Source organism: Rhincodon typus, chromosome 1 (genome assembly GCF_021869965.1).
Source record: "Rhincodon typus isolate 14 chromosome 1, sRhiTyp1.1, whole genome shotgun sequence".
Classification (NCBI taxonomy): domain Eukaryota; kingdom Metazoa; phylum Chordata; class Chondrichthyes; order Orectolobiformes; family Rhincodontidae; genus Rhincodon; species Rhincodon typus.
In genome coordinates, this window is record NC_063332.1 from 109,988,439 (window position 1) to 110,005,952 (window position 17,514).

The following is a 17,514-nucleotide window of genomic DNA, read 5'->3' on the forward strand; positions in this document are numbered from 1 at the left end:
CTAATATGCTGCAGTTCCCTTGGTCTACTTTGCTTCAGATTCTATAGTTTTATGCTCAAATCAGCAATGAATAGAAGTGAGCTTGGGAACTGCTAAGTTAAACGCCGGAAAATAATGACAGTGCACAACTTTACACTTACTCAGATGTAAAAGAATTGAGTCAGTGATTAGTTTACCGATATGTAATGTAAAGAACTCGTCAGTCAGAGCTTGTGAAATTTTAATCATGATGTTTAATGTTTGAATGTCATACCTGAAGGAATGAAAGAAGCAGTTTCAGTGATAACTTTCAAAAGAGAATTGGATCTGCATTCAGAAAGGACAGAAAACAATGCAAGGGCAAGCAGAAAAAGCAGCATAGTGGGATGATTTACTGCATCGTTATATCATTGAATAATACAGATACATTCATGGGGCTCAGAGATCAGTATGTGAGGAAGAAAAGAAGAGAAAGGGTATGGTGAAAGGGTTAATGAAGCAGTGAGAGGATGGCAGCATTAATCAGTACGCTGAATCGCCAACAGCAGTCTTGTAAATTCTTTGTAATTAGACAGCATTCATAAAGAATCAGCACAACAGGTTGAATGGCCTACTTCTATGACATAATATGATGGCTTTTCATAAAAAAAAACTTCTGTTCTTTGGGGTGGAATGATGCTTAAACAAAGAAGAACAAATTTGCAAAGTAACTACAAGGAGATGGAGAAACTGTAGATTCATGATAATGGGTGTGTTTCATTGTTCTACTACAGCCCAGGATAATAATGATAGTAGAGAATAAGAAGACTTTATGAAGTCCATTCAGGAGAATTTTTTGACAAGCACATTTATTGCCTAATAAGGAAAGTGACATTGCTCAATCTGGGTCTAGGCATTCGAGTAGACAAAGTATCTAAAGGAGTATTTGGTGAACATAATGCCACAAGTGCCATCATAGATTTAGGTTGGCCACAGAAATGGACTAGGATCAATCTAGAGTTAAAAAAATTTATTTAAGGAGGGCCAATTTTGGTGGTTTGAGAAAGAATCCATTCTGGGTAAATTTGAATGAAAGATTAGCAGGCAAGACTATGCCTTTAAGGTGTGGTGACTGTGCTGCACTCCAGTTAATTCCTACAGGGGTGAAAGGCAGAGCAAACAGGGACAGCGATCTCTCGATACAGAGATAGAAAGCGAGGTGAAACAGAAAAAAAGATATGTGTGACAGATGTCAGGTTGTAAATACAAATGAAAAACAAATGAGTGTAATGAAAATATTGGATAACGGTAGGCTAATTCAGGAAAGCTAATAAGGATTTATTAAAGCAAATCCTGTATTGAAATTAACTTGTTGTAATCTTATAAAGAAACTCTGCTGATAACGGAATGTAGTTGATCTGCATGTATGGACATCCAAAAGGCTCTTGACTCTGTTCAGTGGTTGGGATTATCAAATAACTCTCGCAGAGAGCCAGCATGGACTCAACAGGTCGAATGGCCTCCTTGTGTACTGTAACCATTCAATAGTAGAATTTTCTGGCCCCATCAAAGTTGGAACGGACCAAAAATACCAATGTGCTACTTACTCGAGCCTATTGCTAGCACGGGCGATTTTTGACAAGGTGGCTTCAGGCTAGTAAGGCTGAACTGTGGGGTGGACAACCAGTTCGGCTCATTAGGAATAGTGGTAATCTTTTTGAAGGGAGATTGCTTGGGAATTTCTGACACAAAGAGGGGCAGATTAACCAGGGAAGGCGGGTTGCCAGTTGTCCAATGAGGCTTGTGATCGCCCTCTGAAGCAGTCTGCCGGGGCCTGTCAAGTTAGAAGGCTTCTGATTGGTCCTCCTTTAAGAATCTGGCTGCCACACTTCAATGGACAAAAAACCTGCCTCCATGTCAACGAAGGATGCACCTTCATGAAAATCCTAAAGAGTGACTGATTCACCATGGGATGGGCTCAGGATCCGGGAATAGTCTGAATTCCTTTTTCCTGACCCTGGAGAGAAGGTTCTGCTCTGTGATTGTATTTTGTCCAGAAATTTATTATTTAATGCAAGACTTACCTCCTTGCGTAACGGTATTCAAGTGAAGAGTAAAAGTTTTATGCACTTATTTTTTAGGTTTATTTTGTATTCAAGTGGATTCACTGCACTGAGTTATTTTTTTAATTAAAGCTTCAGGGCAACAGAGCTTCCTGTATGTCAGAGCACAAAACACGACATATGGAGTGAAACTTATCATATCTTTAGAGAAGTGACGATTATAATCGCTGTCACATTTAACAGTTAGATTCAAAAACAACTAGCTGCAAAGTGGTTTCTGAGGTATTGACAGAATCACAGAGTTGCAGAAAGTGGCCATTTAACCCGCTGTGTTTTTTATGGCTCTCCGAATGAGCATGATGACTTAGTGCCATTCTCCTGCCTTTTCCCTGTATCTTGCATCTTATTTCTATTCAAATAGTCTCGAATGGGCTTCCACTTGAACCTGCCTCCATTACCCTTTACAAGCAGTACACTTCAGATCCAAGCTACTCGTTCTGTGGAAAGAATTTTCCTGAGATCACATATCTACTTTTGCAATTCACTTCTGGTTTGTGCCTTTTTGTTCTCAAACCTCTGATGAGTGGGAACAATTTCTCTCTGTCTAGTCTGCCCAGACCAGTAGTGATTTTGAAAACTTCTATCAAATGTCCTCTTAGCCTCTCCTGTTCAAGGGACAACAATCCTAATGTCCTTTAGGGAAGGAAACTGCCATCCTCACCTGGTCTGGCCTACTTGTGACTCCAGACCCACAGCAATGTGGTTGACTCTTAAACTGCCCTCTGGGCAATCAGGGACGGGCAATAAATGCTGCCTAGCCAGCAACGTCACATCCCAGGGGTGATTTTAAAAAAAAATCTCTGCAACCTATCCTCAAAGCCAATAATCTGTTCTAATCCTCCCAATGAGCCAGAACTATACACAATACTTCACGTATTGATCTAACAGGCTTTTTTCCTATGTTTTAATCGTTGTTGTGATGAGGACATCATTGGTTAGGGCAGCATTTATTGCTCATCCCTAATTGCCCAGAAGGCAGTTAAGAGTCAACCACATTGCTGTGGGTCTGGAGCCACATGTAGGCCAGACCAGGTAAGGATGGCCTGAAGGGAGAAACCAGATACGTATTTTCAACAATTGAGAATGGATTGTCGGTCGTCATTAATTCCAGATTCTTTTATTGAAATCACATTCCACCATCTGCCATGGCAGGGTTTGAACCTGTGTCCCTGAACATTACCTGGGTCTCTGGATTAACAGTCCAGCAATAATACCACTAGGCCATTGCCTTCCTCTTGTATAGTATAGCAAACCTCTTTGCCTCTATTATTCAGATGCATAGATCTTTAAAATATCACAAACAGGTACAGAAAATAATCAGGAAGCTAATGGAATGCTGGCCTTTATATCTAGAGGACTGGAATATAAGGATGCAGATGTTATGCGGCAGTTGTACAAAACCCTGGTCAGACCTCTCTTGGAGTACTGTAAGCAGATCTGGGCACCACATCTTAGGAAGGATATATTGGTTTGGAGGGATTACAATGTAGGTTTATAAGAATGATACCTGGATTTCAGGGGCGAAGTTATAAGGTTATATTTTCTCTAGAATTTAGAAGATTAAAGGGTGATCTGATTGACATCTTCATGATATTAACAGGAAAAGACAGGGTAGATAAAGGTAAACTGGTTGGAGATTCTAGAATTAGATGGCATAGTCTGAGAATTAGGGCCAGACTGTTCAGAAGAGATGTTAGGAAGCACTTCCACACACACAGGGTGGTAGAAGTTTGGAACTCTCTTTCACAAATTACACTGGTACTAGACTGGTTGTTAATCTTAAATCTGAGATTGTTAAGCAAAGGAATATGGCCAAAGGCAGGTAAGTGGAGTTAAGCCACAAATCAATCATGATATCATCGAATGGTGGAACAGGCTTGAGTGGCTGAATAGCCCATTCTTGTTCCTGTTAATAAAACCCACAACACTGTATGTTTCATTAATAGCTGTCTCTACTGTCCTGCCACATTGACTACTTCTTCCTACCACTGAAGTTAAACTGATGTTTGTAATTCTCCAGCCTTCTGGAACGTCCCCTGAGTTTAGGGCAGACTGAAAGATTATGACCCTGCAATTTCCACTCGTATTTCCTTCATTGTCCATTGTATACGTATCGTCCAGTTCCGGTGCCTTGTCACTTTAAGTGCCAGCAGTCTCCAACACTACCTCCTTGCCAATTTTGAACACTTTTAGTAACAGAGATTCCTTCACTGTCATCACAGCCTGATATTCCACTTCCGTTTTCTTTATCATATCATTTATACTAGTCAGCACAGCATCACCAGAGAAAAATAAAGCATATACTGTTTTGGAGGTAACTACATGTTACACTCCAGATATGATCTCAGCACCATCACACTTCTTACCGCTGTAAACCTACCTCTTGGAATTAAAGTTATAATATTTGCTTTCATAATTGCTTGGTATAACTGTTGTGATAACATTTTGTATGTCTTTGAACAAAGAAACCCAAATTCACATCAACAACATTTAATCGTTTCAATTATTGAAAATGTGTTCAATTTTCCTAATTAGCCCTTTTTAAAGTGAATAACTTCATATTTTCCCACACTATATGTTATCTACCACCGTTTATTTTCTTGTATGTTTTTAAATACTGCATTAAAATGTAATTATTTTATGTAAAGCCCATTTCTTCATTGTGATTTGCTCCAGTTGATGGAAGCTGGTTGGAAACAGTGGAAATGCAAGTGGAGGATGTTGAAATGGCTGATGTTGTAGCCCAGGCTACCTGCAGTGCTGGGGTTGTTAGGGGTGAGTTCTGACAGCTATACCAGCCCAGGCCCGGAAAGATGGACTAAGGGGTGAACAGGACAAAGTCAGGGCAAGTCATGAGCTGGGCCTCAGCTTCACTGCATGATGCAGTCTCAAAGGAGGGGAAGCTTTCAACCCCATCATGAAGAAGAGATTGGAAACCCCGATAGAAATCAGCAGGGCCGGGGGATTTGTTAGTTTTCTTTTCAGTTTATGGATTGGGCTGAAGACAATAATTTTGGTTTCACTTGAGGAAGTTAATGGAGACCAGAACAGAAACAAGAGTGAAGAGAACTTGTGAAGAGGTAGACTTGGGTGTTTTTAGGTTTCACATGAAAATAAGTGGTTGCTGGAGATTCTTTGATTATGATTGTATCTGTAACAGTGGAATCAAGCAAAGGTTCCTGAGAGGAGTGGCATTAAAAGGTGATAGTGGTCAGATATATTAAAGGCTCCAGACAGTTTAGGAAGGGATGAAGCACCACCGCTAGAGTCATAATGAAAGCAGTGACTATGCTATATTGCTTTGGGTAGCAGAACATTTGCAGTTCCAAGCTGTGTGGGTGTGGAAGTGGAAGTGAAAGTCACCAAGGTCCCAGAGGACCGTGGATGAGCATGGACTTGGGAGGTGACAATGGTCCCTAAAGGGGTAAAGAGCATTGGAGATGAAGCATATGACTAACATAGAGGGTGCATTTTAGAAAAGAGGTGAAACTAATGCCTTTGAAAGGGGACAGTAACTCAGCAGAGAAGCATTTAAAACTTTATTCATAAGCATTGCAGGTGTGTTTTATACCTTTCCAGAAAAGCTTATTTGGCTTAATTTTGCAAGTTAGTAGGTTTGAAGTTTGTAGGCCTGCAACTTGAGGGGCACAATAGTCCTTGTGGCTGGTATGTAATCTAAGTCTTGGTTCCTAAAACATATTCCATATATTCAAAAATCATTATTGTTGCACAGCAGTTATCTGTAGTCCAACTGACATCACAAAGTTCTCATGATCAGGATCCTTCTGAAGTAGTAACACTTGTTCAATTAATTTTCACTTAAATCGATGCATTGAAGTGAGCCTGCTAATGGGTTTCTTTGATTTGAGATGAGCAACTCAGTACTAACTTGCACAAAGTCTTATTAATTAATAGTCACAGGAGAATACACACCAGTTAGCTCTCTGAGAATATACTAATAGGTGAGAAGGAAAAGACACAGCAGTTGGGAACAAATCGCAGAAATGGAATTCTTAATTTATGTCATTGCTGTTACATAAATAATTTTTGTTTTTTTGTCTGGTTTCAGGTCATAAAAGATCCTCCCCCTCCTCCACCCCCTCCAAAAGAGGTATGTGAATGTTGCATTGTGTTAAAGTGTTGTTGATGATGAACAATGCAAACACTAAAGAAGTAGCATTGATTTATAGTCTTATGGTCTGAATGTCTTCTTATAACTCTTATTGGCTAGCCTCATATGTACAAAGTGCAAAGCAGATATGTGTTAGAATATTATAAATATCAAACTTAAGAACATAGGATCTATTTGATTTATTTCTGTCATTCAGTGAAATTGAGTGAGATGTCTATCTCTTATGTAAATGTGCCATCATCACGCCTCTCCTCAATAAACTATCCCTGTGCCACATTGTGCTTGTAAACTAATGCCCAATCTCCAACTTCCCTTTCCACTTGAAAATACGTGAAAGTGTTATCACACCAAAAATCCATACCCGTCTTTCCTGTAAGTATGTATTTGTCGCCCTGCAATCAGGTTTCTGATCCTACGATAGTGCCAAAACTGTTTTTGTTAAAGTCACAAATGTCTTGTTATATGTCCGTGACAAAACAGAATAAAACTCATGTTCTTCATCCATATGGATCAGTCTGCAACCTTTTGAAACAGGGATGTAGCATCTTTGTCCAGCACCTGCCATCCACCTGGGTAGGACCACTGTCATCTGGTTCTGTTCTCTCTGGTGTCCCTGCAGGACCAGTTCTTGACTTCACATCTACATGCAGCCCCTCAGCAACATCATCCAAAAGTATGGCATTAGTTTTCATATGTATGCTGAAGATACCCAGCTATACTTCCCAACCATCTCTCTCTCTCTCTTTCTTTCTGTGCCTCGACAGCAGATGTTAGGTTAACATCCTTGTTTTACTGTTACTTTTCTTAAATTGTGAAATTACATGTTCAGTTTACTAATCTAAATTACTCATTCCTGATTAGAACGAATTTCGGAAGATATAGTTAGATCATCTGTACTGTTCTCGCCTACCCCCTTTAAAGCCATTTTGTTCTGGGGATTTGTCCCTCTTTAGTTCCCTGAATTTCTCCATTACCATAATTCTGCTTATGTTCATTTTCTTCAGCCACACCTGTGGTTCAGTTACAGTTTCATTAAAATGTATAGCATTTCACAGTTACATCAACTACATCTCCTCACACCATTTTTTTTAATAAGAACTCCATTCCATTCTCCCTCTTTCTCCATTTCCATCATATCAGCTCTGATGATGCCACCTTCCACTGTGGTGCCACTGACATGCCTGCCTTTTTCCTCAGCCAAGGTTTCCCCCACTCTGGTTGACAAGACACTCAGCTATGTCTGACCCATTTCCTGCAATTTTGTGCTCAATGCTTCCCCTCCCTCCCAGAACAAAAAAAGAGGATTCCCCTTGTCCTCACTTTCCACCACACCAGTCTCCTCATTCAGAGAGAATCGTTCAGTCTATCATTTCTGCCACTCCCAGCTGGACACCCCCATCAAACCCATTTTCCCCTCCCCTCCTCTGTCAATATTCCACATGGACTGTTCCTTCCCTTTACTCCTATACCTTCTCACTTGCTGTACCTTCTCATAAGTCACAAAGGGAAATTGTGTTTATATATAGTAAGGCTGAAGAAACATGTTGATAGATTTAAATACACTCTTACTTTGCAAATTAAGAACGTTTTGTTGTATTAATATACAGGAACCTGACCCAGAACCAGTGCCAAAGAAGAAATGGCCAACCGTTGATGCTTCATACTATGGCGGTAGAGGTGTTGGTGGCATTAAAAGAATGGAGGTGTGTTATGAAATTTATTTCTCATCGTTGTACTGTTTGGTTGAGTTGAAAATATTAGACTTGCCTCTCGTTGAATGGTTAAATTGCTTTAGTGAGGTCGAATTCCCAGGGAAGGCCTCGGCACATGGAGACATTGGACTAAGCTTCTGCCATTCAGAATCCCTCAAATCCCCAAAACCTCAATATTTTACATCTTAATAAGATAGGTGAGGATAGTAAAGAAATGTGGACTAAACGAAACACAATTGACGGCATATCCTGTAAATATGTTGATGTGAATGTTAAGAACCTGTGGGATTTGTCTTAGTCGTTAGTTTTGGGATCCAGTGTTTAAAATTGTTTTCTTAATACTATACCACTCCATCTGAATTAGAGGTATATGTTCCTTTTCTCTGTTTTCAGGTAAGGTGAAATTATAAACACTCAGGAAACAACAAAAATATCTAATAAGGTGTGCTCAGTGGACTTACCTTTTCTGATTATAATACCAATATGATTGGAAAACCTAGATCAACATGCCCAATAGATTGTTTTCAGAAAATATCATATTTAGGTACAGTGTATAGGTAATCTGAGAGGGCTCTTGTGGTGCAGTGGTTGTGTCCCTACCTCTCAGCCGGATGGCTTGGGTTCAAGTCTCCTCTACTCCAGAGGCATGTAAAGCATCTCTGACAAGTTGGTTAAAGAAAATCTTTAAGTAATCTGTGACATGTCTTATGATAAACCTTGCATTCTTGTAAGGAAAATAATGAGAGTTTGGACCTGTGGCTCCCAAATGAACATAGGAACAGGAGTAGGCCCTCAAGCCTTTTCCACCATGCTGTAGAATCATGGCTGATATATGGCCTAACTCCATATACCTGCCTTGGGTCCATATCCCTTGATACCCTTGCTTGTTAAAATTTGTCTAGCTCAGATTTAAATTTGACAATTGAATTCACGCCGTGCCCTTTGAGAAAGAAAGTTGCAAATTTAGAAGTGGAAATCAACAGCTTAGCTTTTAGGGAATAATGCAGCAGTCGTGAAAATGTACAATAAACTGTCATCAAAAATTTGTTTGAATAAAAATTATGGTTCAGCTCTAATGGTGTTATTTAATAATTGTTTTTAATGCATCCTCTTGTATTTTGACTTAAAAAAAACTGTACATTTTTTTGTTTTCTGTACATAATATTTTTCTCATAACTAGGTGCCAAACATAGAAACACAGAAAATAGGGGCAGGAGTAGGCCCTTCAAACCTGTTCCATAATTCATTATAATCATGACTGATCATCCAACTCACTACCTTGTTCCCTCTTTTAACCTGAGAACTATATCTGACTCTTCATGAAAACATTCAATATTTTGGCCTCAACTGCTTTCTGTAGCAGAGAAATCTACAGGCTTACCACTCTTTGGATGAAGAAATTTCTTCTCATTTCAGTGCTAAGTGGCCTACTGGTTTTGGGTGTTTCCAATGCTTGCGATCTTTGAGAACATCTTGATTAGTCTTGATATCAAGTTAAACAATCAGTGACACGCTTAAGGTAGCAAAGCGAAAAACCTTGACATTAATTATTTTGGCTTGACACATCAATTTGAGGGTATATTCGGACATAATTTCCTTTCGGTAGTCTGGAGAAGCAGGAACAAGGAAATTGGTGTCTTTCTTTGATATTATGCATTGAAACAGGTTAATTAATGATCTCATAATAAAGGAGTACCAAGGCAACAGTGATCATAACATATATAGTTTCACATTCAGTTGAGGGTGAGAAGTGTGGGAACAAGATTAGTGTCTTAACAGCTGAGTTGGATAAAGTGTTTGCAAGAATATGTTAAAATGGGACAGTAGAGGATAAGTGGCAGGAAATTAAGGAAATATTTCACAGCTCTGAGCAAAGATATATTCCATTAAGGTGGAAAGACTCAGTGAGAAGTTTGCACCATCCATAACAAACTAAAGAAATAAAAGACTGTAACAAATTAAAGAGAAAAGGATATGAAGAATGCATAAACAGATTTAGATAGCTCGTGGATGAATAAAATTTTGTCACACGGAATATAATGTAGAGAATATGAACTTGGAAAAGGAAGACAGGTAAAGCAACTTATTAGGAACAAAAACAAATTTGCTGGAAAAGCTCAGCAGGTCTGGCAACATCTGTGAAGAAAAAATCAAAGTTAACGTTTCGGGTCCAGTGACCCTTCCTCAGACCTGCTAAGCTTTTCTAGCAAATTTATTTTTGTTCCTGATTTACAGCATCTGCAGTTCTTTCAGTTTTTATAAAGCAACTTATTAGTTAAATGGAGACAGACTACAGGACTCTATGGGACCTATAGGTATATGCTCCTTTCTTAGTATTTCCAGTCTGTTGGATACGTTCCTATAATTGTTTCTTTTCATTTGGTGTAAGATTTGATAATTAAATTGCTGGTCTGGGGTACATGTACCACTGCTATCTCTCAATTCTTCCTTTTGGTTCTACTTCCGTCAATATAGAGTGTAACATTAATGTGCAAATGTCAGCTTGAATTGTAGAATGCTACGTCCCTCAATGCAGCTGTAATTTTGAGCAATGGTAAACAGTTTTTGAAGTGCTGATAACTTAGCAGTAACCATTATTTTAAGTCAATAGTTTGTGAATATTGTGCATCAGCATTTGAATAGTAACTGTTATGAGCTCATGACCACATCTGTGTACATTTCCTCAAACAACATTGCTTTTTTCTACAAGGTCCGGTGGGGGGATAAAGGATCCACTGATGAAGGGGCAAGACTAGAAAAGGCCAAAAATGCTGTTGTAAAACTTCCAGAAGTAGAAGAGGAACCTCTTACTCCAAGACAGCCTAAATCTCCACCTTCTAATCACCCTCCTACACCACAGTGGTATGATCCAATTAAGGTAATTTATCACTATCTACTGAGATCTATTCCATTCAGTAAGAAAACATTGTGCTTCAGCAGGGCCATCGTGGAACATATGAAACTGGTTAAAGATTCAATGGCCAAGTACTAGAGGTGTATTGACATCAATCTTGATTATAGAGATGAGGCGTGAAGGCTCAGTTAGGGCGCTTGAGAGTTACAAGTTAGCCAGGAAGGACCTAAAGAGAGAGCTAAGAAGAGCCAGGAGGGGACATGAGAAGTCTTTAGCAGGTAGGATCAAGGAAAATCCTAAAGCTTTCTATAGGTATGTCAGGAATAAAAGAATGACTAGAGTAAGATTGGGGCCGGTCAAGGACAGTCGTGGGAAGTTGTGCGTGGAGTCTGAAGAGATAGGAGAGGTGCTAAATGAATATTTTTCGTCAGTATTCACACAGGAAAAAGACAATGTAGTTGAGGAGAATACTGGGATACAGGCTATTAGACTGGACGGGATTAAGGTTCATAAGGAGGAGGTGTTAGCAATTCTGGAAGGTGTGAAAATAGATAAGTCCCCTGGGCCGGATGGGATTTATCCTAGGATTCTCTGGGAAGCTAGAGAGGAGATTGCGGAGCCTTTGGCTTTGATCTTTATGTCGTCATTGTCTTCAGGAATAGTGCCAGAAGACTGGAGACTAGCAAATGTTGTCCCCTTGTTCAAGAAGGGGAGTAGAGACAACCCTGGTAATTATAGACCAGTGAGCCTTACTTTGGTTGTGGGTAAAGTGTTGGAAAGGATTATAAGAGATAGGATTTATAATCATCTAGAAAGGAATAATTTGATTAGGGATAGTCAACACGGTTTTGTGAAGGGTAGGTCGTGCCTCACAAACCTTATTGAGTTCTTCGAGAAGGTGACCAAACAGGTGGATGAGGGTAAAGCGGTTGATGTGGTGTATTTGGATTTCAGTAAAGCGTTTGATAAGGTTCCCCATGGTAGGCTATTGCAGAAAATACGGAGGCATGGGATTGAGGGTGATTTAGCGGTTTGGATCAGAAATTGGCTAGCTGTAAGAAGACAGAGGGTGGTGGTTGATGGGAAATGTTCATCCTGGAGTTCAGTTACTAGTGGTGTACCTCAAGGATCTGTTTTGGGGCCACTGCTGTTTGTCATTTTTATAAATGACCTGGATGAGGGCGTAGAAGGATGGGTTAGTAAATTTGCGGATGACACCAAAGTCGGTGGAGTTGTGGATAGTGCAGAAGGATGTTGTAGGTTACAGAGGGACATAGATAAGCTGCAGAGCTGGGCTGAGAGGTGGCAAATGGAGTTTAATGCGGAAAAGTGTGAAGTGATTCACTTTGGAAGGAGTAACAGGAATACAGAGTACTGGGCTAATGGTAAGATTCTTGGTAGTGTGGATGAGCAGAAAGATCTCGGTGTCCATGTGCATAGATCACTGAAAGTTGCCACCCAGGTTGATAGCGTTGTTAAGAAGGCGTACAGTATGTTAGGTTTTATTGGTAGAGGGATTGAGTTTCGGAGCCATGAGGTCATGTTGCAGCTGTACAAAACTCTGGTGCGGCCGCACTTGGAGTATTGCGTACAGTTCTGGTCACCGCATTATAGGAAGGATGTGGAAGCATTGGAAAGGGTGCAGAGGAGATTTACCAGGATGTTGCCTGGTATGGAGGGAAGGTCTTATGAGGAAAGGCTGAGGGTTTTGAGGCTGTTTTCATTAGAGAGAAGAAGGTTAAGAGGTGACTTGATAGAGACATACAAGATGATCAGAGGATTAGATAGGGTGGACAGTGGGAGCCTTTTTCCTCGGATGGTGATGGCTAGCACGAGGGGACATAGCTTTAAATTGAGGGGTGATAGATATAGGACAGATGTCAGAGTTAGGTTCTTTACTCAGAGAGTAGTAAGGGCGTGGAATGCCCTGCCTGCAAAAATAGTAGACTCGCCCACTTTAAGGGCATTTAAATGGTCATTGGATAAACATATGGATGATAATGGAATAGTTTAGGTTAGATGGGCTTCAGATTGGTTTTCACAGGTCGGCGCAACATCGAGGGCCGAAGGGCCTGTACTGCGCTGTAATGTTCTATGTTCTATGTTCTATGTTCTATATATTAAGAAATGTCAGCGATCTGTTAGTATTGCTTTATGAAAAGAAAGACAAGACAAAAAGGTGAGTAAGAACGACAAAAAAAGTGAGAACCAGTTTACTTGATATGATTCATAACCTGCATCGGTAGAAAGGAAAGGAATATTAGAACAAATTGGAACCATGTGGTGTTTTAGAGTTAGATTTTACTTGCCCTGCTGGAGAGTTTGAAAGCTGGGGTGGGTTTCAGAGCAGGCACACGTAGCTGATGTCCATGCTGCATTTATTCCAGCGGCAAGGGTGGCATTGGTATTCTAAGTTGCCAGTGGGCCAATTTAGGTCCTTAAGTGGGTAATTAGTTCCAACTTGAGGGCCTCATCCACCCAGCAAGTGGCAGCAGGAGTGGCCGTCTCCAAACAGATTTCTATTTGCAAGCTCATGTCGGGTATGCAAATGGGTGAGGGCGTTCTTCCTTAACAGACCCATTCAAACTTCTCGTAGAACCCTGGCTTTCCTTTGGCTTCTCAACCCCTATGGGCCTAACTCAAAGCCTAATCCAAAGTCTCACACCTCTGTCTGGAAGGGTTTTGCAGCTACCTGCATTCTGATTTGGTGACATCTCTTTGAGCGGGACTTTCTGTCCTGGGGTGGGGTATGTTTGAATTGCCACCTTCAGTCAGTCCCTAGCCAATCACTGTGGGGCAGTTGGCTTCACTATAGCCTTTCCCTAACAACTTTATATACAGGGGATCATTGGCTCCTAACTTCTGTTTTACAGCAGAAAAGATCATCTGAACTTAAATGGCTTTTCTTTTAATTATAGGGCAGGCTTGATGCACTGTGGGCACTGTTGCGGAGACAGTATCATCGAGTTTCTCTGATGCGACCCCAGACTGGTGATGAGGTATTGTTTAAAACATTTATGAGGTTGATGGCTGAAGAAATTTCATTTTAAAAGAATGTGCAAACTTTAGTTCCAGTGAGTGCGCAAGACTGCGGTTAAGGCCAAGGGATTTAAATGTGGGCAGCTGTGATTTCATCCCTTTGCACTAAAACAGAAAGAACTATATCCTTTCTACATGAAGCAAAGGGAGAAACAGTGAGGGTTCAAAGGGATTTGGGGTTCCAGGTACATGTCATTAACATGCCATTAACAGGTACATAAATAAAAGACCATTGCCAGCTTTTATCTGTAGAGGGCAAGAAGGTAGAAGTCATTAATCAACGACGCAAAATCCGAGTAAGAATGTTCCCACTCTAGTGTAAACAATTCTGGCCATCAAACCTTTGGAATAACTTTCTGATGAAGGGTCACTGGACCCAAAATGTTAACTCTGCTTCGTCTCCACAGATGCTGCCAGACCTGCTGAGTCTCCAGCAATATCCGTTTTTGCTTTAGAACAAAACACTAGCTTCAGAGGGATTGCAGTATAGATTCCCAAGAATGTTACTGGGGCTCTAAGGGTTAAGTTATGAATTTGAATTCAGAAATTTTAGATGAATTGAAGGTCTCAACATGTAATGTGGAGCTGATAGGGTTGTTTGGGAGAAACTGCTACTGGCTGTCAAAGCATTTAGGATCAGGGGAGTCATCCACAGCTTTGTGTCAAACCTTTCAGGAGTGAAATAAGGAAAAACTTCCTTTTTTCACCTGGGTAGTAGAAGTTTGGAACTTTACTTCCATAAATTGCAATCCATAGGAGAGCAATGTTGCAAATGTTACAATTAAAATTGATTGATTTGTATTAATTAAAGAGACAAAAGATGGTTCATAGTCTCATTGAATGGTGGAACAGGTTCAAGGATTTAAGTGGCCTACTCCTATTGTAGTGTTCCTAACAGCTCCTTTGTGTTGCAGAGGCCTTGAAATATTTTTGCTGTTATGTGAGGAAGAGTGGGTGATAAGGCATGTTTAGAATGTATATATAATTATACACTAACTGCAGAACAATGAATTATTTCAGATTTCTCATGCTCATTCAAATCATTTTGCTGTAAGTAGGTTGTTTGAAATCACATTTTAAATATAGATATTTTAATTGACACTTTTCTTCCAAAGCTGTGTGAATAGATGACATAAATAAGTCAATAGAACAACTTTTGAGGGTTTTTTCCTGAAAATTCTGTTAGTTGAAGCCATTTCAAGAATTGAAATGTCCAGAATTGAGAACTGATTTTATTGCAGTTTGTGGAGCTCCAACTAAATGTGTGGAAATCAGGGTGAATCTTATGGGGTTTAATGTCAAGACAAACTGTGTTGCAGTTATCACCTGCCGGTATTTTAGCTACGTTCCTTCAACACAGTATTGGGCAAGTAGGGATACATTTATCAGCCATGAAATTCATTGGTAAATTAGTATAAAGTATAAATTAATGGAAATGCAATGATAAGCACTTAAGAGTATATTTCAAAATATATTGAATGAGCAAGAAAAATTCCAAGGGGTGGATCCAGTATACTTGGATAACCAGAATTGTTAAAGATAGTATCAAGCTAAAAGAAAAAAAACACCTTATAATTGTACAAAGGGAGGTGGCAGGACAGAAATATGGACAGAATAGAACAAACAACAAAGAATGACTAGAAATTTACAAGGATGGAAAAATTAGGGTAAGAGAGAACATTGGCCAGAAGTATGAAAGCAGATAACTAAGAGCTTTAAGAAATAATTAAAGAAAAAATATGTGCATTAGTCTGACGGAAAGTGAGCGTGGAGAATTAATAATGAAATATAAAGATCTGTCAGAAGAATTTAACAGGTATTTTGCATCAGTTTTCATTGAAGAGGATACAGTTAACATTCTAGAAACAGTAATAAATCAAGAAATGGAAAGGAGGGCGGAAAGCAGGAAAACCTCTATCACTGGAGAAATGGCAGTGAGTAAGTTGTTAGAGATACAGGCTAACACATGCCCAGGTCCTGGTGGACCTCATTATATGGTCTTAAAAGCAGTGGCTTGTGATAGTTGATGCTTTCCTTTTAATTTCCAAAACAATTTTGATTCAGGAAAGATCCCACTGGACTTTTAGCAAATGTAGCTCACTTATTCAAAAAGGGAGGGAGATACAATTAGAAACTGCAGATCACTTAGCTTAACATCAGGCACAGGGAACATTTCAGAATCTATTATTGAAGAAGTTATAGCCGGACACTTAGACAAGTTCAAGGTAATCAGGCAGAATGAAAGGGAAGGGGTAGTAGGAACTGCAGATGCTGGAGAATCTGAGATAACAAGGTGTAGAGCTGGATGAACACAGCAGGCCAAGCAGCATCAGAGGAGCAGGAGAGCTGACGTTTTGGGCCTAGACCCTTCTTCAGAAATGGGGGAGGGGAAGTTCGGAAATAAATAGGGAGAGAGGGGGAGGCGGATAGAAGATGGATAGAGGAGAAGATAGGTGGAGAGGAGACAGACAGGTCAAAGAGGCGGGGATGGAGCCAGTAAAGGTGAGTGTAGGTGGGGAGGTAGGGAGGAGATAGGTCAGTCCAGGGAGGACGGACAGGTCAAGGGGGCAGGATGAAGTTAGTAGGTAGGAGATGGGGGTGGGGCTTGAGGTGGGAGGAAGGACAGGTTAGGCAGGCGGGGACGAGCTGGGCTGGTTTTGGGATGCGGTAGGGGGAGGGGAGATTTTGAAGCTTGTGAAGTCCACATTGATACCATTGGGCTGCAGGGTTCCCAAGCGGAATATGAGGTGCTGTTCCTGCAACCTTCGGCTAACATCGTTGTGGCACTGCAGGAGACCCAGGATGGACATGTCGTCTGAGGAATGGGAGGGGGAGTTGAAATGGTTCGCGACTGGGAGGTGCAGTTATTTAGTGCGAACCGAGCGTAGGTGTTCTGCAAAGTGGTCCCCAAGCCTCCGCTTGGTTTCCACGATGTAGAGGAGGCCACAATGGGAACAGCAGACGAAGTATACCACATTGGCAGATGTGCAGGTGAACATGTGCTTGATGTGGAAAGTCTTCTTGGGGCCTGGGATGGGGGTGAGGGGAGAGGTGTAGGGGCAGGTGTAGCACTTGCTGCGGTTGCAGGGAAAAGTGCCGGGTGTGGTGGAGCTGGAGGGGAGTGTGGAGCGGACAAGGGAGTCACGGAGCGACTGGTCCCTTCGGAAAGCAGATAAGGGTGGGGAGGGAAAAATGTCTTTGGTTGTGGGGTCGGATTGCAGATGGCGGAAATGTCGGAGGATGATGCGTTGGATCCGGAGGTTGGTGGGGTGGTATGTGAGGATGAGGGGGATTCTGTTTTGGTTGTTATTGCGGGAAGGGGGTGTGAGGGATGAGTTGCGGGAAATGCGGGATACACGGTCGAGGGCGTTCTCGACCACTGAGAGGGGGGAAGTTGCGGCCCTTGAAAAATGAGGACATCTGAGATGTACGGGAGTGGAATGCCTCATGCTGGGAGCAGATGCGGCGGAGGCGAAGGAATTGGAAATAGGGGATGGCATTTTTGCAGGAAGGTGGGTGGGAGGAGGTGTATTCTAGGTAGCTGTGGGAGTCGGTGGGCTTGAAATGAATATCGGTTTCTAGGTGGTTGCCGGAGATGGAGACAGAGAGGTCCAGGAAGGAGAGAGAGGTATTAGAGATGGTCCAGGTGAACTTAAGGTTGGGGTGGAAGGTGTTGGTGAAGTGGATGAATTGTTC

The 17,514-nt window shown here is 41.0% G+C and overlaps 1 protein-coding gene across 1 annotated transcript in view; it reads left to right on the forward strand.

Annotated features, from left to right (window-relative positions):
- Positions 1-17,514, forward strand: part of antxr2a (ANTXR cell adhesion molecule 2a) — a 220,896-nt gene that overhangs the window by 114,131 nt on the left and 89,251 nt on the right. Inside the window, exons 14-17 of the mRNA XM_048602572.1 lie at positions 6,151-6,192; positions 7,821-7,916; positions 10,636-10,803; positions 13,698-13,778. Coding sequence (XP_048458529.1) covers positions 6,151-6,192; positions 7,821-7,916; positions 10,636-10,803; positions 13,698-13,778 — 387 coding nt within the window. The remainder of the gene's footprint in view (positions 1-6,150; positions 6,193-7,820; positions 7,917-10,635; positions 10,804-13,697; positions 13,779-17,514) is intronic.